The following is a 15000-nucleotide window of genomic DNA, read 5'->3' as shown; positions in this document are numbered from 1 at the left end:
ACCTTAAAGCGAGTAACTTGCAACTCTTTTCCTTGGAACAAAGCTGGGGATTTTATGCCCAAATATGGACAAAAATAAGATCAAAGTTGCACGGCGGGAAAACGCGCGAGCTACGTTACATCCAAATAAGGAAAATTCTAAACTCAAAAAACCCCGGCTCTGAAGCAGAGTTAAACGCTTCAAAGTCATGCATGAGCTTCTGTCAATAATCATTACTACTTCTTGCATAACAAAGGCTCTGATATCACTGCGGCGAAACTTGTGGACCAAGGGATTCCCGTATAACTTCATACCTCCTATAACAAACGCAAATGGACCTTTCCCTTTCGATGTCGCGGCAGCAACCGACACTTTGTACTCTTCATATGGTTTAAGATTGGTCAACAACACGTGAGTCTGACTTGCGTCAACTTCAGTCTCTTTCACTTCTTCTTCTTCTGTCTTCACGTCGCCAACCTTAACACGTTGATACGTCACGATGTATTTCGTTAAGCTTCCATGCCTGAATTGCTCGGGAACGGGTTTCCAGGTCACATTGAGCTTTGTCGGTGAGATTCGGTTCACAGGTTTGAGTTCCACCGGAGGCTGACTGGGTACTAGTGAACAAACACAACCCATGTTATCTCTATCTCTTACTTTTAAAACAACCAAACTCAATGCTTCGTGTCCAATAAATGTCTCGTCCATCCATCAATTATACATTCAAAAAAGAGGTCAAATTAACAACAACAACAAAAGAGACGAAAAGGGAGATAAACAAAAGAAAGCACTTGAGAATTTATTTATTTTTTCAAGCTTTACATTTTAAACAAACAATATATTATAACCAGGGGTAATATGGAAGATGAACTAACCTTTTTCTGGCTTCAAACGGGCCGTTTACTTAGGCGATAACTTCATTTCCAAACAATTGCATTGCCGGAAGGCAACCTCAAAACCAGCCTCTCTATTCCCTTCCACTACTTGTCTCGAGGATGACGACAAGGAAAGGAAAGCGAGAGAGCCTGTGTTCCAACTTCGTTCCCACGACCTTTCCTTTCGCTTTGGGACATGCGTAACATGTCCTCATCTGAAATGATGATTATCGACAATTCCTAATTTTCTTTGCATTGACTTTTATTGTCAATTTAGATTACTCTGTCCCAGGACTTGTGGTAGCAGGTAAAAAAAAAACAGTAGAATTTGCAATCCTGGACAGGATTTGAACCCGGAGCACCCACTTTGAAGGAACTGTTTTTATCCACTTAACCACTAAAGATCAACTGACTGGTAAGTGTGCCGATTATTTACCAAACTAATTGGCATATAAATAAAATCATTGCTGAATAATTGTTAAGTCTACGCCTTGATTTTAAAATGGCTAGCTTTCTCTTTAGGTTTGGTAACCGATGTTTTCTCCTGTTTAAACTTGTTTCTCAGCGGGTGATAATACACGTTTACAGCTGCATTCGGAAGAAAAAAATGTTGGCATATAAAAAAAATTAATGTTCTGGCAGTTAGCGATGTGGTAAAGTAAGTAAGTAGTAGTAGATAAAAGTCTTTATTTCATGGGGTGGGCACGTAATAGCCTGAGCTAATAAACTTGTGGCCCTCTAAAGAATAAAATAAAACAAATATACTAAGCTATAAAAATACAACGAATACAAATACTATATAATCTACTAAACTATTTAAAAGATAAAATGTAGCATTATAATCATGTCGCAATTCATCAAGTAACTTAAATAGAAAAATGATCAAGATTCTGCTGTTGTTTAAAAAACTCATTGTGGTAGTCTAGTGGTTAAGTGAAAGGGTTATTAATCGAACATTTTCATGTTCGAGTCCTGCGAGTTCAGGCATGGGGGTTCGAAATTTATAGATATTCAATTCCCATAATCCCTATCAAGCGCTAAGCGTTCTCGGCAAATCTTTTCAAATGCAAATTAATTTGCCCGCATTAGCCTCCATTTCATGCTAGATCCAGTCCAACCGAAGGGAATGGTCGTGGGACCGAGGTTGTCGGGAAGGCCTCATCAACCAGAACACTGTACTTACTATCGTCGGCAGTCTTGAACGTGAAGTTAGCTTCTTTGCCATCCCCAGCATTGGTATACGCAAAAATTTTGCCATGATACTTGGTAGCTTTATCCAGATTTAAAAGCATCAATGTTCTCGCTGGAGGAACTGTCGTTTTCTCTTGGTAAGTGCCGTTAACCAGTCTTTCGTACGAGATGCGGTATCCTCGAATGATACCGTTGTGGAACTCGTTTGGGATTGGGCTCCAGTGTAACCTCACGGAAATTGAGTCCAGCACCTCTAGTTCAGCTTTGCCCGGCGGCTTACTGGGAACTAAAGAATAACAGAAATTACGCACACGGTAAAGAAGGCAAACTTCAACCCCAGGTGAAAAACCACACGGGAAATCGAGGAGATCGAAACGTTATTCTCCTAACTAGTACATAGATTTCTTTGTTGGGTAGTCATGAGCATTTAGTGTTATATCAAGATGAGCTGATAATTATCTTCATTCTCAACACGTCTGACTGACATTTCATTGAAATTGTGATGAGAATTTACAGGCTGATCATTCCTGGGAATCAAATGGTTACAGACCCTGTGAAGGTAATGGAAAGATCTTTCCCTATCCTTCCGCGAGTGTCGTTTGTAACTGTGAATAGGTTGATATTTGAGTGCGCTTTTAATATGTTCTAAATAGATAAACGAGATGAACATATTACATTGTCATTCTTTTGACCAGTCTTTTAAATATGATTCATTTATGGCTGAAGGTGTGTATTTTTATTGTTGAATGATGATGCTGATAATAGACCATATTTGTATTCTCAGCATTGGACTGGAACTTGCTTGCAATGGAGGCTAATGCGGAGGAATATATTAAAAAGTATTTGCATTTGAAAAGATTCCCCCGCATTAGCCTCCATTACAAGCTAGTTCCAGTCCAACACTGAAAATACGAATATGTTCTATTAATAGGCAGTCGCTATTCGTACGGGACCTGTACACCGACATTTAGAGTGACTTTCGTATGACCTTGAAAAAGTGTTCGCAATTTGTTTCACGGACCAATGTTTGGCAAGATTAAAACAAAGCCTCTCCTTATTCCTGCAAAAGAAACCCCTGATATGGGCAGTAAACAGTTCGATTGCCCAATCACATTTCTGCTTTTCAAATGTCATCAAAGCGATACTTTCCAGAAAGGTCCATGGATAGATGACGTTGCTTCCATCCGCGTTCGTTAAGCCAATGAAAATTCGCGCTCGTTTGTTTTTGTTTGATAAGCCAATTAAATGTTTTGCATTTTTGTTTACGTTTTGATTTTACGTTTATTTTTTAAGGTCGTTTGAAAGTCGCTCTTAGAATGACTATAACAGGTTCTAACCCTAACCTTGACCGACACATAGCCAAGCAGTTAATTAATGAAAGCTAACCGTTTTAAAGTGGGCGCTTACACTTAATTATTATGTATCCAAAATATCCTCCTCCCCGAATTTATCTGATATACACAATTGCTAATTTGCTCGAAATTTCGTATAACAGATAAATTCGGACACTGTGTCCCACGACTTGTGGTAGCAGGGGAAAAGTCATACCCGTGGATAGGATTTGAACCAGGAGTTTCAACTCTATAGGACCCGCTTCACCACTGAAGATCAAGAAACCACTCTCTCAAAAAAAGATTTTAACTCTCCGATAGATTATTGTTGCTGAAGAGTAATAGTCCACTTTCGATATAATAAAATTCAGTCCTAAACAAAAGGCATCATCTCGAGGCTCTGGGGAATAAATATAAAGATTTGTATGAGTTTATTCCCCAGAGCCTCGAGATGATGTCTTTTGTTTAGGACTGAATTTTTATTTATCGAAAGTGGGCTATTAGGCATAAGCTAGATTAATTAGGCCTAGGCTTAGATTTTAAAACATGTAGCTTTGTCGTGAAGCTTGATAATTAACCTTTTGCAGTGTTTAAGGGCGGTGCCTACTATTGTTATTGCGCATACGTTCTGTGCATCTCCAGATACTCGGATTTCATATGTTGTTGATTAATTATCTTTGAAAAATGCGTGGTTACCCCCAATTTTCTTTTTGAATTTTAATAACACTTAATGAGATCTGCTTTTCCCGTATATTCAGTAAGCAGCGAAAAATACCTTTGAATTAGCAGGCACCGTCCTTAATACTGTTTGTTGCCGAGTGATAATATAGCATCATCAAATTAATAGTGTTTAATAAAATATTGTCCCTGAGCAGCTAGCGGTTTGGTGGTCAACTGGTTAAGTGACGGGTTGAAATAATCAACATTCCCAGGTTCGAGTCCTATGTCCATACACTTTGGTTGTCTTTTCAAACAAATATGACCATTCCCCACAAGTCCTGTGACACAGTGTCCAAAATTAACGATAAAAGCCAATTCAGAGCAAATTAGCAATTGTGTATGGGTGGAGGATGAGTTGGTTTATCAGTGCTATAGACTTTTTTCATAATGGCGGCCCGATAAAACATTCTTTTGTTTTAATGCTGCAATGCGCAAAATTCAAAAGAATATCTTAACCAAAATGAAACCAGTAGGTCGAATTAACATAAATACAATAGAATATCAAATCGGTCGCCATTTATGAAAGTGGTCTATTTGAAATGGGTGCTTAGACTGAAATGCGAGAAACACAAGGCAGGTCAGATGGCCGGTGATATCGAACGAAGGAGGTATTTCATGAAATTAAACAGGCATCAATGCCATAGTTTGATAGCTGAACTGTATATAAAAGAATTAAAGACGAGGTAAGACTTTCTGAGTGTTACCGAACCTGTCCTTCTAATAAGACTCCCGTATGAATAACAAATATAGGTCAGTGTACGGATCCCGTACGAACAGCCACTTTGTTACTGTTGTTGTTGTTATTATCATTATAGTTATCGTTATCGTTATCATTATCATTATCATTATCATTGCCATTATCATTACCATTATTATGCATTTTAAGTGTCAATGAATAACGACGTGTTGATTGGTCAACTTTTAAGATAAGACATGACACCCCAAAAGTTGGCGTCAGCTAATGTGTGAATGGCGTGACGAGATATGAAAAGAGTTACATAAAAAGTTGTGTGGCATTACGTAGCCTTACCTCCCTCATGTGTCCTGACGGTTTTTGGACTACTGAAGTTTCCGGGTTGGGTTGAACGAGCAGCGACTTGTATTTTGTATTCCGCAAATATTTTCAAATTTGTCAGAAGAGTCCAGTCATTAACATAATCAACGTTCTTAATCATAATGTGCTCTTTGCCCAACACGGAATTCGTGTATTTGATGTCGTAACCTTGCAATTGGAAACCGACAATGCTTCTTCGTTCCAAGCGGGTCCATGTAACGAGAATTGTAGTTGTTCCCGTGGCAACGGCTTTCACGTTTTGAGGAACAACCGTCGGAACTAAAAAGCAAACATATCAAGAAAAAAAACATCGTATCGGGGGGGAGGACAGGATGGGAAAGGAGGGAGTTACTTCACTTTCGCAGAGAATTCATGGTTTTTGGCAAAATTTTTATTTTCGTAGCCAGGGGCCTCCCTTTAGGGAGATAAGGAACGACGACGTCTCCGGAAATGACAACACCAACAATCAGTAATATTATTGGTCAAAACAAGAAAAATAATCGTGCTGCACGTGCGCACGCATTTCTATACATTTCTCTCCCGTTCTCGTCAAAGCAACAACTTGAAATGACCTTTTTACAGTGATGTGCTTAGTTACCTGGAGCCGGTTCCTGAAAGGTTTAATAACTCTGTTCCAGGGAGAAATGTATTCCGGCACATTTATCCATGGAATAGAGTTATTACACCTTTCAGGAACCAGGCCCTGGCATTTAAATGAAAGTGAGGCTGGAGTTGCCCTTCTTATGATACTGACCTCTCTGATTTTCTTATGTTAACGATGTTGTTCTCATGCTAATTAGTTGGAATTTACATTTTTAAAAACAGTGAGGTTTCTATCTCAACAAGGTCAACCATAGCCTCACTTTCATTTATAGTCAAGGTAACTAAGTACACAACTGTAAAATGGTCAATTTAAGGTTTTGACGACAACGTTAATGACAACGTGGGCATACAACAGTGAATCGTTCATTCTCTTTCTTTACTTCTAATCAGTCCGTACCAGTCCGGTTATGAGATACTTCGCCCATATTGTCCAACACAAACAAGGTGGAATAATCGTGAAATACTTAAAATAGCTCAAACTTATATTTTGAAGTGACGTTCTCGTCGCCGTAGCTGACATGGTTTCTTAAACTCTCTATACACCAACTTCGCTTTTTCGGGAGAAGCCAGGCCTGTCAGTTGTCTCAAAACATTTCGGGGCCAGTTTTCAATCGGTATCAATATAAAATCCACTTTAATGATTCAGTGATACTTTCTTGACGGATTAATTGGTAAATGATGAGCCTGTACTCATGACGAAAAATTTCAAACGAAGCTTTCTCAGTTCACATGCTTATTTTCTTGTTAAAATTAGGCTTAAACTCCCGCTGTTGAAACATTAATTATAAATTTAGCTTTTAGAGTATTTATGTTACCAATTGACCATTTTACAGTTCTGTGCTCAGTTACCAGGCCTTCGGATAAAAGCGAGGCTGGAGTTGACCTTGTTGTGATACAAACCTCATTGCCTTTCTCATGTACATAGAAACTCGTTAGCATTACAGCAACGTGATTTACATTAGAAAAGCAATGAGATTTGCATCAAAGCAAGGTCAACTTCAGCCTCACTTTTATTCACAGTACTATCGAACGTTGACAGTAGAAAACTGACAAGTAAGTCGAGTGCTGCGTATGATTATTTTTTAATTCATTTTCTAGTTTTCCTCGCGACACCAGGCCCCAGTAGTTCAGAGGGTGCGTAGCGCTATCCACTGGCTAAATCACTATCCACTGGATAACTAAAGTGGTTTTGCTAGTTTTTTTATCCGCTGGATAGTGATTTATCTGGTGGATAGCGCTATCCACCCTTCAAACAACTGGGGTCAGGCTTTAAAGCTTACCAAAAACTAGTCAAAAACAACTATCAGTTTCGAGCACTTTAACTTGCACGGGTTTTAAAAATAAAAATAACCAAGGGTCCCCTGGGAACATCCTCTTGGTACTTAAAAGTCAAGCACCTTCATTAAAATTCTGGCCGTTCCCTATAGCGTAGTTTTCTGCAACAGTCCAATTCTTAGCCGAATCCCCAGTTTTTCAATCCATTGTGCAATTTTCTTAGTGACACTTCCAAGACCGGTACTACATTCACGTTTTTTCACACTCCACACTCTTCTAATCTCCCACGTCAAATCCTGATATTTTTCGACTTTTTCAACTTCCTTTTCATTTACCAAACTGTGGGCATAAGTTCAGTGCTGACTATTATTATTATTATTATTTATTTATTTTATTTATTTTTTTTTTGGCGTGAGGGGAGAATGTTCAAAGGCGCTTACAAAAAGCAAGGAGACATGATCCACCAAATAAAACGAAAATCTTCGCTCGCTAGTTATGGAAGGTCCAATTAATTCGGCCCTACGTTTTTTTAGGCGATGATGGTGGTGGGGGCGTGGTGCCCTCAACGTATGATGTTTTGACGCAACTGCACGACAAACACCCGGCAGCGAAGAAGGCTAAGCCTGGCTCCTTATTGTTTGGTCGGATGGAGAATATTCTTGATATTTTATATCAGGAAATAGATGGAGAAATGATAAAGGAAGCCTTTCTACGGACTAAAGGATCGGGGGGACCTTCTGGTATCGACGCCACACTGACAAGGAGGTTGTGTACGGAATATGTTGATCCTGCTTCCATCGAGGCCATACTAGCAAGTCGCCTGATCCATCTTGATAAGGGCAAGGGTGTGGTCCGACCCATTGAAGTCAGAGAGGTGATTCGGAGGATCATCGGGCAAGTGCGTTACCAAGGTAATCAAACAAGATGTGATTGATGCTGGTGGATCTCTCTGCGCGGGCCATAAATCAGGGAATGAGGCAGCTGCACATGCCATGCGTTAAATCTTCAAAGCAGACAAGACAGATGCGGCGTTACTTATTGACGCGTCAAACGCCATTAACTTCCTTAACAGGTCTGCAGCTCTTCATAACATCAGAGTACTGGCCGTACGATTGCTATCTATGCCATCAATATCTACAGAGCGCCTTCGCGATTATTAGTGATCAGAGGGAAGGAGTTGGAGTCTTCAGAGGGTACAACGCAATGGGAGCCTGTACACTGTCAGTCTACAGCCCTTGAATACGCGTTTAAGCACCTCGAGCTCAGCAAAGCAGTGCTGGTACGCGGTCGATGCTACAGGATCCGGGTGACTGGATGATGTAAAGAAATGGTGGGATGAGCTATCGACTGGTGGCTCTGCGCTTGGATACTTCCCTAATGCGAAAAAGTGTTGGCTGATCGCTAAGCCTGAGAAAGAAGATGCTGCTAGGGAGATCTTCAGATACACAGCAATTAACATCACTGGCGAGGGTCACAAGTACTTAGTCGCAGCTATTGGGCCGGGCTCGTTTCTCGAAAGTCCCGAAAACTTTTCCGGCCCGAAAAGCCATTTGAGAAACTGCTTATTGAAGGCCGATCTTTTAACATGTGTTCAAGGTAACAAAAAGCAAACTGACTGTGAAGTTTGACGACTTAAATCCTCTCCATTCTTGAGATACAAAGGGAATTGTGACACCCGAAAATGGCCTGCAAAGTTTCGGAACTTTCGAGAAACGGGCCCCAGGTCATGTCTTAAAGAGTATGTTGGGGAGAAAGTAGAGGATTGGATAAGTCAAGTCACTAGGCTCGCAGAGTTCGCCACTTCTCAACCTCAGGCTAGCTATGCGGCCTTCACATTTGGTCTGCGACATCGCTAGACGTATTTCCTTTGAACACTTCCAGATATTCATGATCTGATGGAACCGCTAGAGCGCGCAATCTCTGACGTAATGATACCTGCCATCACGGGGCATAGCTGCACACAGAGTGAGCGAGATCTCTTGACCTTGACCTTGCCAGTACGGATGGAGGAAATGGGTTTTACGAACCCTAGAGACCAAGCGGAGTCAGAGTACGCAGTGTCAGTCAAGATAACTGCCCCGCTTGTAACGCAGATAGTCTTACAAGCGCACGAGCCACCGGATGATACTGTAATAAGAACTTTGCATAAAAGCGTGCATAAAGAGAAAGATGAAGCTATGCAGGAGAGGTGTGAAAATGTGAGACTACGAGAGCCGCTGATCTTTCTATGGAGAAAGGTGCATCAAGAGGGAGTTCAGAGATGTCGTTCACTTGAGGTATGATTGGGAAATCAACGATATCCCTTCGGTCTGTGTCTGTGGGGATAAGTTCAGTGCTGTTTATTATTATTATTATTATTATTGACGTCGAGACAATTGAAGAAGATATTAAATAGACATTTTTAAATGGCAATTTTTTAAAATAAGTTTTTTAGTCCAAATAATTGCTTTTTGAATTGTAGAAATGAACACTTTTTAATACACCACGGGTATAAAGTATAATATTTTTATATAAATTTTGTTTGGACTAGTTAGGCTTCGTTAAGATTTTTTAATTTGCTGTTAAATATTGTAAGTTGAAATTACTATTATTATTATTATTATTAAAAATTAGCATTATTAAATAATAATAATAATAATAATAATAATAATAATTATTATTATTATTATTATTATTATTATTATTGTACTTTAATTTGTCTACATTTGCCCACTATGGCCAAAACCAAACCATGGTTCTAAGGCACTAGAGGAGAAATATCGTAGTTTTCTGCAACAGTCCAATTCTTACCCTAATTTTTAATTAATGATTATTTTATTACCATAATTATTAATCATTAATTATTAATTAAAACTTATTAATTATTAATAATGAATTATATTAATTATTAATTTTCTTAATTATTATTATTATTATTGTTATTATTAATAGAAATCATAGTTAATAGCGGGGAATGGTTATGAAAGCCGACAACTTTCTTTGTTGTAGGTTTTTGTTCTCTTTTCTGGCCTTGACCGTGCACAAAACACAATAGTTGTTTACTCCTTACTGAGGAACTAACCAATAGAAACGTGTTGGTTACGTAATTCATGCATAGTGTATGAGCGCAAAACAAAAGATTGTGCACGGTCGTGGACTTTCCAACCTAAATCTTGGCATCTTTGTTTGCTCCTTTGATGTTTGCCGAGCTTCCTAACCATTCCCCTTTATTAACTATGTAGAAATGAATGAAATCTTTGTCATGACAGTTTTTTCTATGTTATGAAAGTCGTTTTCAATATTTACAGTTCCAAATGTGCTAAATAAAGGACGTTTAACTTGACTGGAGTTGAAACTCACGACCTCCCGCACAGGAGTCCCACGCCCACCCAACTGAGTCAACAGGTCATTAACTCTTTACTCCTTAAAGTGCCCTCCCTCTGACCAAAAAAATCAGTTCTTATTTTTCTGTAGATTTCAAAACTCTGTGGACTAAACATTAAGCGACCAAAGTTTTAAGCCTTTATTTCAAAAAGACACCTACTTATTTTGACTGGAATTGCCTATTTAATAATCCGCCATTACTAACTTTGAGATCTGGAGAGAGCTGGATCGAGGAGAAGATGACGTCAAAGGCTCACTAGTTTAAGAATGCAATGCTAGTGTACGCCGCAGAATTAATATGCAGCACGGGAGTTTTGGGTTCTCAGACTTTTAAACTCGCGTTTTGCATATATAATAAGCTGCATTCACACGCTGAAATTTTAAGCTATTGAGCCTTTGACGTCACTTTTCCCTGGATCCAACCATCTGAGGTCCAATCGGTCAGTTTTGAACGTGAGTAATAACGGACCGTGAAATCCAAAACTTACACTCAAAGTAAACGGCCTTTGGATAAAAATCAAAGCTCAAAATTTTGCTAGTCAGGTGTTAAGCAAACACACTTTCAAAATCTGAAGGAAAAAAGGAAGTGGTTTTTTTGATCACAGGGGCACTTTAAAGTGGTACTACGACCAAAAAAAAAATTCTTTTTTTTTCTTTGGATTTCAAAACTATGTTAACTAAACACTAACTGACCCAAGTTTTAAGTTCTGATTTTAAAGAGACACCTGTTTATTTTAACTGAAATTTTCTTATTTATTGGTCCGTCATTACTAACTTTAAAATCTTGAGAGAGCTGGGTCGAGGAGAAAATGACGTCAAAGACTCACTAGATTAAGAATGCAATGCGTGTGTACGCGGCCGAATTAATATGCAGCGCGGGAGTTTCGGGCTTTCAGACTTTTAAACCCGTGTTTTGCATATGTAATAATTGCGTTTACTTGCTGAAATTTTAAGCTAGTGAGTAAATGACGTCATTTTCTCTAGATCCAACCCTCTGAGGTCCAATCGGCCAGTTTTGAACGTGAGTAATGGCGGACCGTGAAATCCAAAACTTACACTCTCAAAATAAACAACCTTTGGATAAAACTCAAAGCTCAAAATTTTGCCAGTTAGGTGTAAAGCAAACACGCTTTCAAAATCTGAAGAAAAAAAAGGAAATGATTTTTTGATCATAGTACCACTTTAAGCCGGTGATACATGGTTCAACATTTGTTGATCAAAAAATGTTGCAGCTGTTGTTCAACAAATGTTGAACAGTGTGTCATGCCATGTTGAATGTTGAAAAATGCCATTCAACACGTTCAATGTTGTTGAACGATGTTGAACGAAAATTCCATTCAACACGCTCTATTCCGTTCAACACGTGTGTGCAACATGGTTCAACATTTGTTGAGCAACAAATGTTGCAGGATGTTGAACCGTGTGCCATCGGCTTAAGAGCATGCAAATATCCCTAAGGTCGATTCTTATTGTGAAGCTATTTGCAGAAAGACATTTTTCAACATTATCAATGGCAAGGACGAGCCCTCAGTTAGGTCGAGCCAGCGCAATTTGCAGTCTTTAAAATTTTACGAAAACTTTATATTCATTTTAAAGTCCAGACTTTGAGCCAGTTTTTGGGCTTTGTTCAGTGTTTTTGTTCTCAGCATTCCCCTTCAAACTCTGAATTAAAACGTTATTACTTTCTCCTAACCAGTCCACCATTTTTTTTTATTGCGCTTTCGGGACCTTCCATTTCAACTTTTCTTTTACTCGATTTCAACTTTCTGCACTGTTTGAGATTAATTGACATGTTCTCAGCTAATAAGCAGGGCGGATTGATTTTCGCATGTATATTATAAAGAACCAAGAGTCCATTACCTAGAGCAAGAATCAAGTGTCAAGTTTGTCCCCATCAGCGTCGGAAATGTGTGTATTTTTAACCCAAGTTTTGCGGGAAGACCAAATCAGCTAACTCAATGTTGTACTCAATTCAAATCTCTCGGGGTTAAGATTTTTTGAGCATTGTATTTGAATTATAATGTAGCATTCACATTTAAATGATATGGGCTCGGAAATACCGTGAACAAAAATGTTCTATTCCCAAACGGTTTGAATTGGGTAAAACAATGAGTTATTCTGTATGGTCTATTGTTCATTTTCCCCCAAAACTTGGTTTAAAAAAAAAAAAAACACTTCTCTGACGCTGATGGGGACAAGGCCGGGGGACAAGGCCAATGTGGGTAAATCTTAGTTTCGGTGACGGACTCTCGAAAGAACAAATTAGACCAGAAATACTCACTGCTCTCGTCAGTCCGGGTCTGTATCATATCGCTAGTGTTTCCAATCCCTACTTGTGTAAAGGCAGCTACCGTGATGTTGTAGAAGGTAAACACGGCTAGATTTGACAAATACACTGCCCTTTTCGAGCCGCAAATCATCATGTGATGAACAGATGATGCATTATGGGAAGCCGTGAAGGTCACGTCAAAGCCAGCGAGAACTCCATGAATCTTCTCTTGAACTGGTGGAGTCCATTCTACTCTAATTTCGCTTTCACTCGTATTGTAAGCAGTCACATTCCTTGGAGGATAAGTTGGAACTAAAGCAGGATAAAGAAAACATAGACAAACCTGTACTAAGCGGACCCCTTATTAAACGGACACCAAGAGAGAATTAGATAAGAGTGTTTCTCTATCAATTTGCGGTCTTGTCCCACAGCACAGTCACAAATGGCTTATTTTTAAATACACTTTACGCACTTTAACCAATCAGAAGAAGCCATGTCACGCGTGACTGCTTCTGCCATGTTGTTTCAGGGACATGACAACTAATTTTCGCGGGAACGGGGATTCTAAAAATAGACTCATTTGTGACTGTGCTGGGGAGCCCACCCATGCCATAATCAACACTCTTATCTTGACTCTTATCTTGACAGACACTCTCTATTAAGTGAACAACAGCTTAGGTCACATTGTCTCATTAGCAGGATTAACTCGAGAACGCTGTTTTACGTAACGCCAAGACCCGTTCTGACCACTCGTTGAATTTGATCCTGGTAGTCTGAGGCTCAACTTCCCAGCTGGCACTTGTAAATAGCCAACTGGTTTGCCTCCGGCTAGTTGGGGTGCTTAAAAGTTGTTGTTGTTCTGTCCCGTCGTTTCGTTGTGTTTCATTGGCCCTGAAAAGCCCCTATGGGGAGCGGTCAATTAAGTATAAATTGTATTGTATTTTTGTAACCATTGACAGCCACTGTTGTCTCAAATTTCTGCGCCTGCGTGGAACAGCCGGAAGTGGCCAGAGTCCGTGTTCGGACTCTGGGGACGAGATTGTCTGGGGTTTTGATTTTTGCGCATCCGTACTGCGCAGCCCGGCGTGCTGAACTCGTCACGTCAAGTTGGTCTGCGAGAACTTTACACCGAAAAGTCGTAGCGGTAAGTACGAGTTTGTCAAAAGGAAATTGAGTTTAATTTAGAACTGTCTCTTTTAGTTTAAAGCTGTAATAATCATATACTAACAATCCTCAAGTGTTCGGTAAATAATCTGGGAGGTTTTTAAGCCTGAAAGGCGGCTTAAAATGTGGTTTTCTGATGACTGGAACTCGTATTTTACGCTTACCAAAATACGTAGACCACGACTTCGAGAACGCGTACAAGTTGTACTGGCTCTCGTACTCGCACTCGTTGCCGATGCTAAAATTCTCCAAAACGAGGCAACAAGGGCTAATTAGCAAGCAAACAAAAGAACACTAAAATGGTGGCTATTTTGGAATAAGGTGTATAGCCCAGAGAGATTTATCTCATCGATGGAAAATAGTACATTAGATAAGGCTTACTTTGACAGCCACTAACCTCCTTCGCCCGACCTTAAAATTACATCCTGACTATATGGGCCCAGTCCTTCTAAGGCTCCAGTGGCGGCGGCTATTGCCACTGAATAATTCGTGTATGCAGTCAAGTTTCGAAGAGTGAAGTTAGTGGGCGGATAGTCAAAATAATTCACTGCCCTTTTCTTTCTTCGTGCACTGGGGTCCTTGATTCGAAGTTCCTGGTAAGTGTAATTTTCTGCTTTCTCCTCTTTCCAACGAATTTTATAGCCAAATAATTTCCCGTTTAGAGATTCCCGGGGTACCGGTTGCCAAGAGATCTGAATGGAGTCAGCCGTGACTTTGATAACCGTTAGATTTGTAGGCGCCTTATCCGGTGCTGCATAGGAAAAAAACAAAAGATAGAGTAATGACCAATAACAATAATTACTAGTAGTATTTTTCTCCACACATTTCGACACAACGCAATAGCACGAATCATAGTTCTCGGTACTTTACTGAAACCATCTCAAGACGTACAAGCCCTTATCCTCAAATTTCCATCTTACTGAAGATCGTTTCTTACTCTACCCTTCTTCTTCGAGTGTCGAACGCTCTTCAATAATCCGATATTAAGAGAGATGTCCGGGGGAGGACTCCCAGGAAAATTGAGTTGGGGTGTGAGGCCCGCTTCCTGAGACCCTTACCCTATTTCAGATCAAAATCTGCGATTTTTCCTACCCTATTTCAGACCTGACCAAAAATTTGATAACTTTAGTGATTATAGTGTAATTTGAACTGCTAGTTTTCTACCCCATATGAACC

General features: G+C 39.6%; 1 protein-coding gene across 1 annotated transcript in view; it reads right to left on the bottom strand.

Moving 5' to 3' along the window:
• The window catches only part of LOC138050186 (uncharacterized), a 40336-nt gene that overhangs the window by 19198 nt on the left and 6138 nt on the right, over positions 1 to 15000 (bottom strand). Inside the window, exons 3-7 of the mRNA XM_068896646.1 lie at positions 14222 to 14575; positions 12673 to 12972; positions 5127 to 5429; positions 2038 to 2331; positions 294 to 596 (exon numbers count right to left, since the gene is read on the bottom strand). Of these exons, the coding sequence (XP_068752747.1) occupies positions 294 to 596; positions 2038 to 2331; positions 5127 to 5429; positions 12673 to 12972; positions 14222 to 14575 (1554 nt within the window). The remainder of the gene's footprint in view (positions 1 to 293; positions 597 to 2037; positions 2332 to 5126; positions 5430 to 12672; positions 12973 to 14221; positions 14576 to 15000) is intronic.

Source organism: Montipora capricornis, chromosome 5 (assembly GCF_036669925.1).
Source record: "Montipora capricornis isolate CH-2021 chromosome 5, ASM3666992v2, whole genome shotgun sequence".
Classification (NCBI taxonomy): Eukaryota; Metazoa; Cnidaria; class Anthozoa; order Scleractinia; family Acroporidae; genus Montipora; species Montipora capricornis.
Note: the sequence above shows the minus strand (reverse complement) of the source record. Positions and strands in the feature narration are given on the sequence as shown.